Raw genomic sequence first — 12971 nt, 5'->3', positions numbered from 1 at the left:
CGTGCGTAATTATATTGCTGTCGCGCTCGCACACTCACTGCGGCCGCCTGTCGCACAGTCGCGACAGCAATTTAATTACGCACGATAAGGATTTGTAGCTTGGGGTCATTGGACGAAATTCTATCTGCTTGGCGACCGAACTTTAGCCGCCCAGCTGTCGCTGTCGCGTGTCGCCTAGTGTGCGCGTACACTTAAAAACGCCAAATGCGGCGATTGAGTCGCTTTTCGGAAGTTAGACACAGCGATAGCAGTCGCTAAAACGATTCCGATACCGCGTCTGAACTCATAAAATCGCATAATCACCATGCTAAAAGTAACTTGCCTGCTGTGGCCCATAATTCACAATAAACTTGGTATAGACCGTTTCATCCACGAAGACGCGCCCCACCCCTTTTGGGCGAGGGAAGCGCGGGGTGCGGGGAGTTTGATCCGAGCAATCCGAGCGGCATTATTGTTGTGTGCGTGTGCACTCATGGATAGAAACACACTGTTTACTAAAAAAATATGGATTAGCGGAATGCTGTATTATTTAAGAATTGGCGACGTTGGACATGGAAATAAATAAGTTAAAACGAATAAGCAGCCTGAAGGGCAGCCTTACACGGACACAATATTGTAAGTACAGTGACTGAAATCTCCGATGAAGAGATTACATTACGAAACTCCCCGCACCCCGCGCTTCCCTCGCCCAAAAAGTGGTGGGGCGCGTCTTCGTGGATGAAACGATCTACACTGGTCATCACAAAAATCGGCCCACCTACGTTTTACAGGAAAACTCGTTTCTACTGACACAATCATGGTGCCCCAACAATATTGGTGTCATTTGAAAGCCCAATAAATATCCTTAAAGAAAATCACATTTAATTTCCTAATAAACGATTAACATATACAATAAATGTGACTTGAAAAACTTGAAAAAAGACCTCACTTTGGGCTCACCTCTGGGATCAATTAGACCAATTTTTATGGTTATAAAACCAAATAATGATCTCACGTGTCCTCTTTTACAGATGGATAACGATTAATCCCAACTTAACAGTTTTATAGCCATAAAAGTTGGCTCAAGCGTAACTACCTATTTTTTGAAGAAGTGACTCTGGATCCTTCTACAGACACATTTTTGGGGTAAAAACCTTTCGTTTAATGAAATGAAGTTTACAACTAGGCTTTTAAATGGTGCCAATATTGTTGGGAAGTGGGGATGCATACGTTTGAGAAGTGCTTGTTGCGGGAGGTGCGATTTATTTGATGCCGAGTGTATGTATTTTGCAGATACATATTGATGTTCCAAAATATGGCAGCGCGAAGTTTGTTTGCATCTAATTTACAACTAAAGAGATCCCATATCCAAGTTAAAACTTAAAACGACGCTTCTACATTTGCGTCGCCGACTTTAAATACGTTGAAGGCAGGGATGTTATGGACATCCGTAACCGTAAGTGAAACTTTCGGATATCCGAAATTAAAAAATAACCGAAATCGTAACCGATTCAAAAGTTTCGGATAAAGGCGGAGTCTAAATCTTAATATTTTTAATATTTGTTACTTGTCTGGCATCCCCTGGGACCATTCTGTTATATCCGCCTGTTTTACCTTTATCATAGGTACCGTCATAGTAAATAAAGTGGCTATGTGAATCGCGCAGCGTCTTGCTATTTGAATTTTGCCTTTTTAAAATTCAAATATCCGTAACCGAAATTATACGAAACTTTCGAATAATCCGAAATGATTTACTATCCGTAACCGTAACCGGTATAATATTATTCTAATATCCGTAACCGTATCCATAACCGAAACTTCATATCCATAACACCCCTGCCCTTAAGCACGAAATTAAAACATTAGAAATGGCAACACTATAGATACTGGCAAGCTAACTAAACCGTTGAAAATTGTAAAAAAAGTACATTTAAATCTCGAATGTTCAATTATTTAAAAATGGAACAAATATCGAACTGCGCAATTTCGAACTACAACGAACTGTCCCACCCGTGACATTGACAGCAGGGCGCCACCGTCAATACCGGATCGCTGGTTCCGATAGTTGAACGATGGTGGCGCCCCCCTGTCAATGTGTTTGGTGGGACAGTTCAGTGTAGTTCATCTATGATTCTCAATTTTTTAAAATTAATCCTTGATATGTCAAAGTTTACGGTTTTTAAATATTTCCGAGTGATTTTTTCAACGTTTTATTTTAAAGAACAAGACGAATTTTCTAACAACTTTTTGACTAGCTTAATTATAATGGCGTAAATTACTTTTTATAGTAGAAATATAAATAAAAGGAGCATACTCCAAACATGTACATTACAAAATTTCCATAGACACAAAATATATAAATCTATATTATACTAATTTCCTTACAATGATATAATAATAAAATTCTTTATTTCGAACTGAGCACCTTTGAAATAAAATAAAGCACTAGCAAACATTAAAACCTTCCTTAAAAGATAGCAACATTGCATAACCATAGACTAACATTTGTCAAACCATAGACAAAACAAAAACGTGTAACCCTTAACAACTAGAAGAGAACTACTTATACATTTTAATTTTTCAAAAACTTTTTAAAAGTGACTAAATCTTTTAAATCGAATTTTGTACTCAAAAAATGTCCGAAACAACCACTTTTACTCTAACGCCATAGACAATATCCTCTAGTTCTAAACTTGAAAATTGTGTCTATGGTATGACTTCCGATTTTCAATATAACTACATCACAATACATTTCCTTCCCATCGATCACAGAATTTTGACCCTGCCTCATGCAAGTGTTACTACTGTCGTATTACATTTTTTTTTGTTTTGAATAGAATAAAAAGAATTTATTTCAAAACAGGTTATACAGGGTGTTAGGTAAATGGGTATATGAGCCGACACTAGCCCATGTTAACATAATATTATGCACATAAATGGTATGGTGAAGTCAGAAAACTGATATCATCATTTTAATTATTTTAATTTTCATACAAATCTGATTTTATTTATTTTGTATGAACATTAAAAAAAAAATGATGATATCAAATTTCTGACTTCACCATACCATTTATACGCATATGTTAACATGGGCTAGTGTCGGCTCATATACCCATTTACCTAACATCCTGTATATCTAAATCCGATTAAACTCTATTAGCGGCCGCCCGCGACTTCGTACGCGTGGATCCGTGCTTTGGGGTGGAGTTTCGTAAAATCCGTTCTTAGTGAGCACCTACGTTCTAAAAGGAACCCCCATGCAAAATTAGAGACTCCTAGCACTTGTAGTTTCTGAGATTTCGTGATGAGTGAGTCAGTCAATCAGTGACGTTTCCCTTTTAAAGGTTAATAAATATAATACGACAGTAGATAACATCCAAACATCCCCGCATTAAAAACATACACCCCCCCCCCCCCCCCCCCACAATAACTTTCCATACAAAACATTGTATATCTCATACAACACAGACCGACAGACGAGAATATTAAAATCTAGTCTTTATACAGGGTGTCCCGTAATGTAACGTCAAGCCGGAACTGGGTGTTGAGGCAAGTTGTGCTGGTTATCAGAAAAATATAAAAAAAAATCTATGTGGCATATTTTCAAAATAATAGGCATTTAAACAAAATCTAAAAATTCTACTCCAGGTGACGGTCCTTTTACTCGTGTTGCCACAAATCTTCACTTTTTCCAAATTTTTTTTTTGTTATGTAACTCTGAATAATGCTTCTCTAAATTGTTATCAAAATTACAAAACCAGCTGCTCCAGCTTGGATGAAATAAAAACATTATTCCCAAAAAAAATTTCAAAATAAACATTTTGCCTAGTTTAAACTGACTGTACTGAAATAAAAATGTACTACGCGAGTGTGGCAAGTGACGTCATAATTTGGCGCATTTAGTAAGGATTCCAAAATGGTATAACACTTGGTAAATTTTTGTTGTAATTGTCGACAATTTTTGTTTTTTTGGAAATAGTCCCGTTTTTAACTTTATCTACCTTGGTTAAAAATTATTATTCTAATGTGCCCAAAATTCAAGTTTCTGTTTCTGACTACCGTACAGTCAGTCACAGAATCTTTTGTCACCATGACAGTAATAGTAGTTGACATACTGTGACAAAAGTCACCCGTGCGCGCGCGCCTTTACTACCTGCTCTGCCTGCACTTGTACTTGGTAACAGGGATAATAAGGATATGAAGTTTCGGTTATGGATACGGTTACGGATATTAGAATAATATTATACCGGTTTCGGTTACGGTCACGCATATGAAATCATTTCAGATTATACGAAAGTTTCGGATAATTTCGGTTACGGAATTATTAGAATTTCAAAAATGTAGGTAATACAAATAGCAAGATGCTGCGTGAGCGTGACCCACATAGCTACTTTATGTACCAACTAAGACGACACCTATGTATGATAAAGGTAAAACAGGCTGGCATATTAGATGGTGCCAGCGAATGCCAGACAAGTTAGTAACAAATATTAAGATTTAAGGTACAATTCCAAGACGGGCCGCAGACCGCAAACTGCAACCGCAAACTGCAAAACTATGAAATCGGCAGCGCGGCATTGCAGCTGCGGCGTGTATACTGCAGATTTCATAGAGTTTTGCAGTTTGGAATTGTACCCTTAGACTCCGCCTTTATCCGAAACTATCCGTAACTTTTGAATCAGTTTCGGTTACGGTTATGGATATTTTTTTATTTCGGATATCCGATAGTTTCGGTTACGGTTACGGATATCCATAATATCCCTGCTTGGTAAGATGCCCCTCTCCGTCCCGCTCATACCTTTTAAAATGGCTTCTCCACCTCACTTAAGCCAGAAACTTGAATTTTGGGCACATTAGAATAATATTTTTAACCAAGGTAGATAAAGTTAAAAACGGGATTATTTCCAATAAACAAAAATTGTCGACAATTACAGCAAGATTTTACAAAGTGTTATACCATTTTGGAATCCTTACTAAATGCGCCAAATTATGACGTCACTTGCCACACTCGCGTAGTACATTTTTTTTTCAGGACAGTCAGTTTAAACTAGGCAAAATTTTTATTATGAAATTTTTTTTGGGAATAATGTATTTTTTTCATCCAAGCTGGAGCAGCTGGTTTTGTAATTTTGATAACAATTTAGAGAAGCATTATTCAGGGTTACAAAACAAAAAAAAATTTTGGAAAATGTGAAGATTTGTGGCAACACGAGTAAAAGGACCGTCACCTGGAGTAGAATTTTTAGATTTTTTTTAAATGCCTATTATTTTGAAAATATGCCACATAGATTTTTTTTTATATTTTTCTGATAACCAGCACAACTTGCCTCAACACCCAGTTCCGGCTTGACGTTACATTACGGGACACCCTGTATATTAATAATATGATATTTCACGCACAGAAAATATCTTGATATTTTTCAACAATCCATTAGCATTTTGTACGTCGTGCTGACTGAGTTGAGCACTACCTATAGTTCAATATCAGTTGTATACATCAAGCCGTTAAGGCGTGGCACTGAACCAGAGTAAATACAAATGAGTAGGGCATCTTCATAGAAACGCACGGGCGCGGTTTGTATGTGAGCGCGCCAACACGGATGCGGCGCGCACGCACACACTGACAAAATTTAGCGGGGATTGTTGAAATTTAGTGGTTGCGCCGAATGAGCCAGTGTGTGCGTGAGCGCCGCATACGTATATTGGCGCGCTCACATACAAACCGCGCTCGGTGCGTTTTTTTATGACGATGACCTACTCATTTGTATTTACTCTGACTGAACTTTACATAGTTGAAAATATAACTAATTTCTGGTGCAGTCGGGTAAAAAATATCAAGATATTTCCTTGCAATTATAGTTAAAAATCCCTATGATATTGTGCGTACGATCACAATGGACGTAGATGCAGTCTGAAAATCACAGTTTTAAAGGTCCGATATAACAGTGATAAAGGTGGATTTATATTTGTCTGACGTGTTGTGTCATGAATGACGCAGAACAAAATCGGTTTTATTCATTTAGGCCGGTTTTCTTTATTCCATCCTAATCCAAATCCGTCCTACAACTATCAAATTTCATTCAGTTTTAGATGCGTTTACACTTTAGTGTTGTATAAACAGTCTTATAAACAATATGAAAATGTAAAACATCGAAATCCGTAGATATTTTAACCCCAAACATTGAAATTTGACAGTTGATGCTATTTTTTGGATTTTGATAAGGATTGATTTAGAAAACCGGCATTAGTGTGCGACACGTTAGAAGCCAAAACATGACATAATATTCTAGTTTAAACATTGCCATAATAAATGTATTCAAAACAAATTCCGTTCTGATGCGTCACGACACGAAACAGCACGTCACACAAATATAAATCCGCCTTTAGTCTCACTCTTTGAACTATCAATGAAATATTGAAATAGCTACTCTTTCAAATGTATATAAGGTGCAATTTAGATAAACACGGATATTCACTATCTAAAGAACTAAAGCTTAAACGCATAGACAATAAATGAGCCTAATTACTTCGAACGAGAGGTTTTTTAAAATGACTTTTTTAGACTAGAGCGAGCGATTGAACATCTACTCCGATTGTTATCTCTCTCACACACATACCATCGTTCAAGATTGCGAGAGAGACAACAATAATCGGTTTCGTGTGATTTATTTTTAAATGATTATTATAATTTACTAAATAAGCATCTACTACCATTGTGGTACTGTCAACATAGAATGCAGCGTTCAAACCATTTGATGATTTAAGTCAATGTGAAAAAGATAATTTTTCTTAATAATCAATTTTTTTTTAAAGTGGATTTATATTTGTCTGACGTAGTGTCGTGACGCATCAGAACGGAATATGTTTTACGTCAGAAGCCATCGCAACACTTCAGATAAATATAAATCCACATTAATATAATACAACACTGCCTTCGTGTGCTTAATGCAAGTTGCAGGTATAGCGATTAACAGAGTTAGAGCCTGAGGTATGGGAGCGGCACGGGAGGGTGTTTTTGTGACGTCAAACGTCAGCGAGACTTCAAAAATGTGCATACAGTTCCAAAATACTGAACTGTCCTATGCATGACATTGACAGTGGGGCGCCACCGTCAATACCGGATCGCTGGTTCCGATTTTTGCCATGTTGGAAACCATATAGTTGAACGATGGTGGCGCCCTGTCATTGAGTTTGGTGGGACAGTTCAGCGTGGGTCATCTATAAGATTTGTATGTTCTGTCACGTCATAATATTTTATGTCAATGTCACCCCTCCCATGCCTCAGGCATTGACTAAGTTAAGAACGAGACCTACAATTCGTACTTAACAGTGCATTTTTAATGCTCTTTCTATTTGATATCCCCATAAGAAAACGTGCGAATATTTGCGAACACAATCATTACATTTCTCATGGCTTCACAACTACCCGCATTAAGCACTAATGTTGACAATTAAAGGTCATAGCACACTTATCAACGCGGAAAGGGATGAACACAACACTTTCACCGCGCTGTCAAACGCGAGGCGTTTACGTTACGGTGCGCCTCGGGTTGATACGGTTACGATCCGTTTCCGGGTTGATAAGTGTGCTTGTTTTTATGGCTAAATTAGGTCTTACTTAAGCTGGCTTCATATCATTGGGTTTGACTGGTTCTATCAAATGAGACATGGTGATGTGTCGCCTGTAACAAAAGAACAAATTAATTTAAATAAATGATGAACCAATTAACAAAAATATAATAGGGATGCTTAATACTCAATGGTTTATTGCATAACCACATTAGCATTCACATTAGGTCTTACAATTTAGGCAGTTATACAATGTGGACCCAGTTAGGGCACAGCAACTTTAGGAAGGAGGCAGAACGACGATCTTAATACACATTGAGTTTGGTGGAAATGTCATTATTAAACGTTTAGATAATTATAAAATAAATAAAGAATTAATGAATTATTAAAATGGAAAAATATTGTTAAAATGTCATGCTAATTACGGATGTTTCCTGTGTAAAAAAGCAAGAGTTTGAATTAGTCCATCGCGTAGGTTAAATTATCAAAAAATACTTGTCACGTGTTTTTCACTTTTTCAAACTTAATGAAGATTTTAAAGAGATAAAGAACGCCAAAGTTCAATAGAAGAGGCCCGTGACGTCAGTGCTTAAAAGTGCAGCACTTTGTGACGTCGCGCGGAACTTCAACGCACTGTAATTTTGTAATTAGGTATTTGTTTGATTGACAATTAAAAATATAAATGTCCAATATTTTTTGATATTAAAATTGACGAACTAAAAATATTTTTTTACGCAACTACCCACTGATCGATCGTTTCATCCACGAAGACGCGCCTCACCACTTTTTGGTCGAGGGAAGCGCGGGGTGCGGGGAGTTTGAACTTGGTACTGCTTATGTTCATCAAAAATATTTTAGGGCTCTAATGGCGAAAGAATCCATGTATGAATTTTGGACCGATTGGTAAAATTTTAAATCAAGCGAAACCGAAAAATCTGTCAAAAATGATATTGACAAAGGGCGTCAGTAAACTATAAACCACTTTTCACTGATTTTTGCAGTAAAAGTGGTTTCGACCGATTATGAGTTTTGATTGTAACATAAAGCCTGGTCCGTGAGCACGTAGAATCCCGTCCAATGACCCCAAGCTACCCATCCTTATCGCTCACGCGTAATTATATTGCTGTCGCGACTGTGCGACGCGCGCCCGCAGTGAGTGCGAGCCAAAGCTCGCACTCACTGGCTTTAGACATAATACTAATTATACATAATTAATACATACCTCAATCCTCTCTCGCCTCTGAACGACAGACTACACATGTTGCAACTTTTGTAATCTACGCCTTTGCCATCTTTTCCCGTCGCCCCTATCTTGTCTATGGCCGGGTCTTTCTTCTCTATGGCCGGATCTTTCTTCTCTATGGCCGAATCTTTCTTCCCTATGGCCGGATCTGTCTTGTTTATGGTCGGAATGGTTCTCTCTGAGTTCTCCGTCTCGCTCTGCGATTTCTTGCTGTCTCTGTTTGGAGAGTTCGTTGACCTCTTATCGGCTGGCTGGATTTTTGGTTTCATTAAGTCTGCAAAATAATTAATATTGATTGAGTCTGCAATTAGTATCATAGCTCATGCATGAGTACCTTGAGATCATTTTAGGGGGGAGGGGGGGCTGTGCCTAACCGGCTGGTTGGTCCCTCGTACTAAGCTAAATATGCTTATATCACGAGTAAGGCGGTTATCACACTGCGCCAGATTTAATCATTGTATGCAAGTACCTCAGTTTGTATAGAAAACACGCGCGGCACTTCACACTAACAACGCGTCCGCGCGCGTGATTTTTTATATGAAAATCACGCGCTCCGCGGCGAAGCGCGGCGCAGTGTGATAACCGCCTAAGCTCACCACAATAGTGGAGCGGCCGCTTTATCTGGATCACGAGTCGGCCAGTCCGACCTATGGTGGCTTCAAAATATCCCCAATTTTCGATGCTTTTACACTTTAATATTGTTTACCAACCTTTTGCGAGTATGACTACATTAGGCACGCCCATCACGCGATCCGGCGAGTCGCTGTTGGCCCCCGGCTCGGTGGCCCCCCGCTCGGTGGCCCCCAACTCTTTGGCCCCTTCCACCATCCGACTAAGCGGGAGCGCCTCATCGCTGGACCCGTCTGAATCGCTCCGCTGTTTCGATTGCCGCTTCTTTACACGTTTGCGGAATCTGAAATCGACGTAGAAAAAGGAGTAGGTTTAAGGGCTATATTTCACCGGGACACCTTGGCGCAACCAGTCGCCGCTATCAACAAAATGTATACAGCTCTATAGAGAGTTACTCACCACCAGGTGAGACCACCACCACGGACACCAGTCCGTTTGGTTGCCCAAAGCTCTATACATTTTGTTGGTAGCGGCGACTGGTTGCGCCGCCATGGTGTCCTGGTGAAATATAGCCCTAAGAATAAGCCCAGGCGCAGACCACGGATTTTTTGTCGGCCGATAGTTTAGTCGGGCAGTTTAAGCTTCAACCACACCAACGCGAGTGCTAATGAACCTCACTAGTGAGCGCGTCAAAACATGACATTAAATGTATAATGGATTGTACAGCGCCCCTAGCGGGAAACGTTCAAAAACTACAATTTTCGCGCTCATTATAGCCCGGTTCGTGAGCCTGAGCACGTAGAATTTTGTCCAATGACCCCTAGCTACCCATCCTTATCGCTCGCGCGTTATTATATTGCTGTCGCGACTGTGCGACTGGCACCCGCAGTGAGTGTGCGAGTGCGATAGCAACATAATTACGCGCGAGCAATAAGGATGGGTAGCTTGGGGTCATTGGACAAAATTCTACGTGCTCACGGACCAGACTATAGATGTAGACAGACTCACACTCAGCCCACTGATCGCCATCGCCGGCGCGATCAAAGGGAAATGACAGGTCGCGCGACCTATGACAGTTCACGCGATTTGTCATTGGCCTTTGATCGCGCTGTGATCGCACCGGCGATGGCGTCTGCACGCGTTGGTGTGGTACAAGCATTAATCAGTATGGGTATGTATGGAAGTGCACACATTGCCGATTGCGTTTAGGCGCGATTCACAATCGGTCCAAACGTAAAAAAATTACAAATTCGCGATTGGTCGAAATTCGCTATTGGGCCAATTCGTTATTGGTCCAATTCGTAATTGGACCAATCGCTTTTTTCTGCAATAGGTAAACATTGAATAACCTCCTTATTTTTTTCATTTAGGATATCCTTTTATTTTGGACCAATACGAATTGGACCAATAGCGAATTGGCTAAATAGCGAAATGGACCAATCGTGAATTGGACCAATAGGGTATTGGACCAATCGCGCCTAAATGCACCGATTGATTGATTCTAATTAGAATCGGGCCCAACTATCCGCCGACTAAATTCGGTGGTCTGCGCCTATGCTTATAATTTTTATCAATTTTCGGCATCACAACGATGATACTAGTTAGGTGGTAATTGTTATTAAATTTTCAAAATCAGTTCAGTAGCTCCAGAGGTATTATAAATAAAGTTTGTAAGGATGGATGGATGTTTGTTACTCTCATGCAAGAACTACTGAACAGATTTTGATGTAACTTTACAGTATTATTGTTCAAACATTAGAATAACATAAGGATAAAATTTCTAACAATCTGGGACGAAAAAAAGCTAGTTAAGCTTACCGTTTTCTTGGTCTCTTGTATACAACCACCGGTTTCTTAGGTTTCTCCTCATTATTGTTGATGTTAACGAACTTGGCAGTCGGTTTCTCAGCTTCAGTGCTACTTGATATGCTGGTCTTGTCGCATGCAAACAGATCGGTTTCGTTGCTCAGTTCGTTGCTGTCGATTTGCTCGCTGATCGAAAATAAAGTTAACTCGTTAATTTTCTTTTTAATTGTCTGAAAGTTTGTATTTGCAGCACACTGATGCGTTGGGCAATCTTTAATTTAAAGTTGAAAGAGCTAAAATACTTTAGAATAAATTGATAATGGGATTGCTGCCATGTACTATCGGCAACAGTGTTAACTGCCCATTGCCAGTCATTGCAAATAATCACCATTTGATGAGAACAAGAGCAAAAATGGAAAGGGATAGTTAACGCTGTGGCCGTGTGTACCTTACTTACGAATGCTAAAATACTTATTGTGAAATCAATAAATAGGTACCTAGTCAATGGAAAAATCTCAATAAAAAATAAACCAACATTAAAATACGACAAAAAAAAAATATTTCCTTTTTTAACCCTTTACCTACGGGCTCTTGGAAACCAAAGTCGCCTCTCAATACGGGGTATTTTAACCTATAAAATTGTTTGCTCCACTTAACATCAAGATATTTTAAAATTTATGAGACTTACGGTATTGAAATTTAGAATATTATATTCTGGAACTAATGTAGTTTCATAATCACAAACGCATTTTACACTTAATTTGCAATTTTATTGTTTTTTTTTCGTAAACCGTGATTTAGTACTGGCTTTGCCAAAATTACAATAGATGCCACCCGTATTGAGAAGTGACTTTTGACTTGGCAACTATAGTTGCCTCCCGTAGGTAAGAGGTTAATAAGTTAAAATTCCAATGTTAATCTTCTTAAAATTTTAATAAGCACTTAAAATTCAACTTCTACAGCATTATCTTAAAGCAAATGCAAATTTAAATCATCATTTAAAGTTACTTCAGCGAGTTGATGCCAGTGGCCTTGAAAATGTGCTGTTGCAAAAGATCAAAATGGTTCAAGGATTAATTTTACTTTTAAATTAAAACCAGCCGAATAACAATAAGTAAAAGACTTACCTGTGGTCCGAGCCATCACTCTGCGCTGCCGTTTCAAGCTGCTTTATTTGAAATGTTATGTTTATTCTTTTATAAATCTCTTCAGTGATATTTCGACATTTTTCATACTTAGAATCAATTGTTTCCTTCACTGACCACACTGCCTGCTGATTCTGAACAGACATTTTCATGTAGGATTCTTATTGGACCACCAGAATTTCATTTATAGCCAGTAAACATCGATTTGTTTGGGAAACATTGAGTATGCTCGCCATTTCAACACCACTCCAAATACACAGATTTCGAAACAACAATAATGGTTTCAAACTGGTTTTCAGGAACCTCCCGAGGCTAGATCGTAATGTTAGCACTAAATTGGAAGTTTAGCTGAGTGTTCCACACGGAACGGCCGCCCGAATCTCAAGAAAACAACACCTCGGGAACAAAGAGTCGTCAAATGTATATTTTATGGCACAATAAAAGTCATTGCATAGCAGATTGCGAGCGGGATATATTACAGGACTAGACAATACTACGGTTCCAGCACACACTTATTAATTATAACATTAATTAAAACTAATAACAATAAAAACAAATTAAAACTACTGTCGCCGATGCGGCTTTTTTTTGTTTTTTGACGTTTCTAATTTAGTGTTGCTTTGCTAATTGCCCAATATTTCACATTGAAAAGTACTTAT

The 12971-nt window shown here is 38.7% G+C and overlaps 1 protein-coding gene across 1 annotated transcript; it reads right to left on the bottom strand.

The window, feature by feature from the left end:
• Nucleotides 1-6297: 6297 nt before the first annotated feature.
• On the bottom strand, nucleotides 6298-12966 carry LOC135085495 (uncharacterized). The gene is made up of 5 exons (XM_063980287.1): nucleotides 12295-12966; nucleotides 11180-11353; nucleotides 9502-9704; nucleotides 8771-9065; nucleotides 6298-7661 (listed from the first exon to the last, which is right to left on the bottom strand). The coding sequence occupies exons 1-5, from the start codon at nucleotides 12462-12464 to the stop codon at nucleotides 7598-7600; spliced, it is 906 nt and encodes a 301-aa protein (XP_063836357.1). The 5' UTR covers nucleotides 12465-12966; the 3' UTR covers nucleotides 6298-7597.
• Nucleotides 12967-12971: the final 5 nt, after the last annotated feature.

The sequence above is a fragment of the Ostrinia nubilalis genome, chromosome 28 (genome assembly GCF_963855985.1).
Source record: "Ostrinia nubilalis chromosome 28, ilOstNubi1.1, whole genome shotgun sequence".
Classification (NCBI taxonomy): domain Eukaryota; kingdom Metazoa; phylum Arthropoda; class Insecta; order Lepidoptera; family Crambidae; genus Ostrinia; species Ostrinia nubilalis.
The sequence above is the reverse complement of the archived record's forward strand: the minus strand, read 5'-3'. Positions and strand labels throughout refer to the sequence as shown.

What these genes read in the sequence shown, in the direction of transcription:
- LOC135085495 (XM_063980287.1), bottom strand. Translation starts at nt 12,464, where the DNA reads ATGAAAATGTCTGTTCAGAATCAGCAGGCAGTGTGGTCAGTGAAGGAA. An exon ending in AGTGATGGCTCGGACCACAG is followed by an intron (nt 11,354 to 12,294) that starts GTAAGTCTTTTA and finishes ATTTTCGATCAG; the next exon opens with CGAGCAAATCGACAGCAACG. An exon ending in TACAAGAGACCAAGAAAACG is followed by an intron (nt 9,705 to 11,179) that starts GTAAGCTTAACT and finishes CGTCGATTTCAG; the next exon opens with ATTCCGCAAACGTGTAAAGA.